The 5,240-nt window shown below is 45.6% G+C and overlaps 1 protein-coding gene across 1 annotated transcript in view; it reads left to right on the forward strand.

Annotated features, from left to right (window-relative positions):
• The window catches only part of RAPGEF5 (Rap guanine nucleotide exchange factor 5), a 131,980-nt gene that overhangs the window by 69,858 nt on the left and 56,882 nt on the right, over positions 1-5,240 (forward strand). The window contains exon 12 of the mRNA XM_009638615.2: positions 8-188. Coding sequence (XP_009636910.2) covers positions 8-188 — 181 coding nt within the window. The remainder of the gene's footprint in view (positions 1-7; positions 189-5,240) is intronic.

Genomic DNA, 5,240 nt, shown 5'->3' on the forward strand with positions numbered 1-5,240 from the left:
CTTCAAGTACATCGACGAGGAGGACGAGGAGGACGAGTGGAGCAGCCGCTCGCAGTCCTCCACCGAGGATGACTCCGGGGACTCTCTGCTTTCCGACAGATACGTGGTGGTGTCGGGGACGCCGGAGAAGATTTTGGAGCATCTCCTCAGCGACCTGCACCTGGAAGCCGCCCAGGACAAAGAGACTGGTAAGGAGCGAGCCCGGCGGGGAGGGGGCGGCGGCAGCAGCTCGGGCCTTTTTTGTATTCGGCTGTCGTGGGTTGCACAGCACCCCTGCCTCTTCGGGCAGAGACCGCCGTTCCCCGGAGCCTGCAGCGATCATCACGTTGGTCAGGACGGTCGCTAACAGCCTCCTGGCTAAGTACTCCCTTTGCCACCGCCCCAGTACTTGGGCACATCTTCCCCTTCATAAGCAGGGCTTACACATTTCCTCATGACCTGGGGCACGGTGTATAGCCTGGCACTGCACTTGCGTGTCTTCAACCAGAGATTGTAATTTGTTCCAGCCTAGAGCAATTATTATATTGATCGGGGTACTTGACATGCAGTTTAATTTTCAGCTGGATCTCTTGGCTCTATGCGCAGCTTGCTGTCACCAAGAGCTCCCGGGGTAGTTTATCAGAAGTGCCCGCAACGCGCGATTCATAGACAGTTCCAATGAAAGCGGCCGGGCTGGTGAGACTTTTGGAGGTCCCAAATACTGAAGAGCTGAGGAAAGCAGCTGGCTGGAAATGGAGCTGTGCATTTCATCGTTCCCAATAGGGTTAAAATGCACGCTCCTGCTGCCTGTATCTCTCTCTCTCTCTCTCTCCAAATGAGATTACTGAGAATAAACACACTTTAATCCTTTTAAGTGACTGAAAATATAAATAACATTTGCGATTCCCCTAGGAATGTCAGGATTGGGTTCTTGGAACAAGTCATTAGTTTTGTGTGGGACAATAGGCACATTCCTAGGGCTGATGCGTGAATGCCCCGAAGAAACATACGGAATGTCTGCTGGTGATACTGTTACGGTATTCCTAGTGCTGCTTTTGTCTGCCTAGACATTAATATTTAGTGCAGAGAGAGACTGTGATTGTTTTCCTTCCACAGATGTGCTCGGACTAGTTCTAGGTGTAATTTACTTGAGCTGTCTCTTAGGCAGTGTAGTGAGGGTCCTTCCTTGGCCCTTTAAGGTCATATTTAGATCCAGAATAAGTTTGCTCATTAACGCTTATCATATGCAGATTGAGGAGCATGAGTTGTCTTTATAGCCTGCTTCATCTTTTTGTAAGCTCACAATCTTGCTGGAAAACAATGAGATTTTCACTAGTGATACGCATCTTATTTTAGTGTTTGTAAATACAAAGCACTCCTTACATAAAGCATTAGATGCTGTATACATCCCCGCTGTACTACCTTTTCTTTCTTTTCTCTTTGCTCTCCCTCCCTCTCATCACCGGGAGGCTGTTCCTAAGCCTGTTCTTATTGTTACAGAGAGGGGCTGGTAAACTGCCCTCAAAACAAATGCTAAACCACTACTTGCCTGGTTGTCAGCAGATAGTAAGGCATTTAAAGGTTGATTGGCTTCCCCTCACTTCCTCTGCCTTACCCTACCTCCTTCTAGAAAGAAACAATTAGCTCTGCCCTGTAGCCAGGGTTAACTGGGTCCTAGGGACAGAACAAAGTAGCTGTGGCTTCAGCTTTTTGCCATCACAAAGAAGTGTGCTAAACCTTGCCCAGCGGCCCTCGGCTTCCTCAAGGGTAGTTCATCGTGTACTGTTCTCTTCTGACTATTAATTTGGCAATATAGAGCTTCGTCAAAATAAAAGACTTTGGGAGTTATGTTACGTGGCGGATGCCCCTGTAATGGTTTTGATCGGTCTGTTTTGCAGACTCCGTGGCATTGGCATGAGGAAGTATGGGATATCCACTGTACATATGTACATCTTTGTGCACCTGAAGGCATCCTTCTGCTGTTTGTGTGCTTGGATTTGCCGTTCGTTTGTATTTTTTGTAGTTCCAGTCTGGCCCATCGCAGAGGACGGTCAAGTTGCAGAGTCCCGCAGGCTTGTGTTTTAGCACGCATAGCTTTGCGGAACATAAAAGGCCGATGTTGTTGTACCCAGCTGCTGCTCCTGCTGTCGGTTTGCCAGTTCCAGGACGACTTCCTTGGCCTCCTGTTTTCCCTGCAGCCCCCAACCCGGTTTGCTTATTTGTATCTGTAAAGAACATGAGAAAGAGCTGTTCTTACACATGCTGGTGTGCAGGGGGTTGTTGTTCTGTTTGACCCTTTGCACTGCTTCTCAAAGAGGGATGCTCTGCATGTTTTCATTCCCACCCTTTGTATAACAGATCATAACTGCAATCCTCTGTGGTCATTAAAAAAAAATAAAATCCACTATCTCCTGAGGCTAGCGTGGTCATGGGGCACCGCTTTTCATAAACACTGACATGGCTGAACGATGCGCCATGTATTGCTCCCAGCCACCATCCATTTTCTAGCCCAAGTCAGCTCGCAGCTGGGAGAGTAAAGGGAAGCTTTGGAGCGGGCCTGGAATAGATTTAATTGGGGTCCAGCCCAGGCCTCAAGGCTCCCTTCAGCTGCTGCTAAACCTGCAGTGAGATACCTTAAGCACCCTGCTGTTGCATCTTCTTCTATAAAAAATACTTGGCAACACCTTCTCTTACCTGAGCTGAAGAAGAGTCCCAGTGTCTGTGACATGGCCAAACACGTTACAGCAACTGAGGACACTAAAGGGGACATTGCAATGTGCGTGGCTAGACTAGTCTCTTGCTCAGATGACTTCTGTAGGCAAGGATGTCTTGTTTCAAGACTGAGGTCTGCAAGACTCTTTAAGCTTAGGTGCTTAATAACGGTTTAATGATTGAGGGTTTTTTGTGATGACTAAGTCAGAGAGTGTATGTGAGTTCTTGTGGCATCATCTTAAGTCGGGGCTTGCCGGTAACAAAGTCTTGCCAGCCTTCCATCTCAAAGGGAGAAAGTTTTCATCTCGCTGAGTTACTAAAACCTGTAATGTACCGACCCCCGAGAAGACTGCTCTTGTTTCCTACCATGAGATGGCTGGAAATTTTAAATTTCTAACAAACAACTTTTCTGAGTCATCTCTAAGGTTGTTGGAATCACTGGGGGATGTCTGCTGAGTGCTTACTTTAGAGGGCAGTTTGAAGTTTTAAGAATTGAACAGTGAGACACTTCAAATACGTCAATATCCAGGCAGAAAACGCAAGGCATACCTCCTGGCTAATCCTCTTCAAGGATGGGGATTTGAACAAGTAATCTGCAAGAGGCCAAATCTTAGCATCTCAGGATCTCTAATCCCTTCCCATTGACTACAACATTTCTTTCAAAATTGTCCTCTTCTGCAAAAGCTTTTATTTCTTGGGCGTTAGCAGCATTTTCTTCTCAGGATTTTATCCTGATCTAGTCTTCGGAGCATCCTCTGACTGGTCTCTATTCAAACGTACCATCTTGCCTCGCAGTGATTGCATTCAACGTTTTGCAGCCTCTGGAATTAACAGTGATCGTCACATCCACTGCTACTTCTCCAGGCCTGCCTGGAATCCTCAGATCATTTTCTTCAGGCCATTAGGCCACCTCTCTGGGGCAGCTTAAGCTGAACATAATCTCCCTCATTACATCTGATGACACTACCTGTCTTTTACCTCCCTACTGTGGGTTTCATTTTAGGGAATGAGTAGGAAGAAGAAGAGATTGATTTGTGAAGGTCTTTGAGAGCAAAAAGCAGTGGGAAATGGAGATCAGGAGAAAGGATGTAATTGAGGAACGATAAGGCTGAAATGATGTGATGGTGTCAGTCTTAACTGATGTATCTTTTTAGTGGACTGGGTGAAAGGGATTGGGGTGGAAGGGCTTGCATGATGCTTTTGTTAGGCTATCATAGAAGTTAGGATGGCAAATGATGAAAGGCCTGGAGAAGGGCTAACGGGACGGAGAAAGAGGACAAATCCTCATGATGTAGCTAAAATAGATGCAGAAAGGTGTAAGTATGGTCTGAATTTCTTAGGAATAGGAAAAGAAAGGAGTAGTGACCTTTGTACCATGCTGTGTCACCTTATCTGGGACTGTGCACGATCCTTGGGTTAGTGGGAATGCTCCCCTGTCACGCAGAAGCAGTTTTAGCTTTAGGATCATAACGTGGCAACTAGGAATGGCCTTCAGGCCATGTCTGTTTGTCCTAGAATTCCATTCTGTTCCTACACTTGCTCTTGTTCCACTTGTTCCAATGAGACTGCTTTGATGTTGGGTAGTGGCACCCTCTGAGGAACTGTATGTGACCTCTTAGGAGAATGGTACTGTCTTGCATGAGCTCATCATCGTCAGCTGCTAAGTGATGTTGCAAAAAAGGGATAGAGCTCTGCCTTTTCTACGTGTTGTCTTTTTTTTTAATAATCCAAGACAAAAAGTCTGGTTACTTTTCGATTTTTTTTTTTTGTTTGCTTGTTTCTCAGCTATAAAGGATGTTGTTAGGACTCTTGCTCACTGTGCTTTATTAATGATGAGTAAAAGGTGTTAAAAAATATGCTCCTGTGACTGCCACACAATCAACATGAGCATATCTGATGCCTATGGACTGATGTCAAGGAAAATAAATAGTTGCCCAACACATAGTGATCCTATCTTCCAGCTTTTAGGACGGAGAGAATAAATTCCTGCTAGCCCTTCCTCTTACCAGTCATCATTTTGAGGAATTTTGTAAACATTTCCCCAAAGTCTTAGGAAAACTCAGTGAACCAAGTGGGCTAAATGCAGATTACTGCCATGCCCATAGGGGAGGAATAAGAGTTTAGCAGCGTGCATGGATCAACATCAGTGTAAGAATAGCAGAAAAGCTATGGGGAGGCTCCCACACAGGACCATTGCTTCATGCAGCATGAGTCTGAGCTGTCTCAAATCGGAGTGTCTGTAGAAGGAGGTTTAGAATAAATCAATAAAATGAATAGTAACAAATCACCAGGATCAGATGTTACTCTCCCCAAAGACTTTTAAAGGAACTCAGATATGAAATTGCTGAACTCCTAACAGTCGTGTGTAATCCATCATATAGATCAGCTTCCGTGGCAGAGGAAGGTGGAAAATGTGATGCCAATTAAAAGAAATGGTTCTATTTGGGGAACATCTAAGCCATAAGGTTGTCATTTTACTGATACATTATTCCAGCATAAACTGGAGCTGTAGTCAAAAGAAGCAACTCAGCCCTTCCCAGCCACTCATT

The sequence above is a fragment of the Egretta garzetta genome, unplaced genomic scaffold (assembly GCF_000687185.1).
Source record: "Egretta garzetta isolate BGI_Z169 unplaced genomic scaffold, ASM68718v1 scaffold94, whole genome shotgun sequence".
Taxonomy (NCBI): Eukaryota; Metazoa; Chordata; class Aves; order Pelecaniformes; family Ardeidae; genus Egretta; species Egretta garzetta.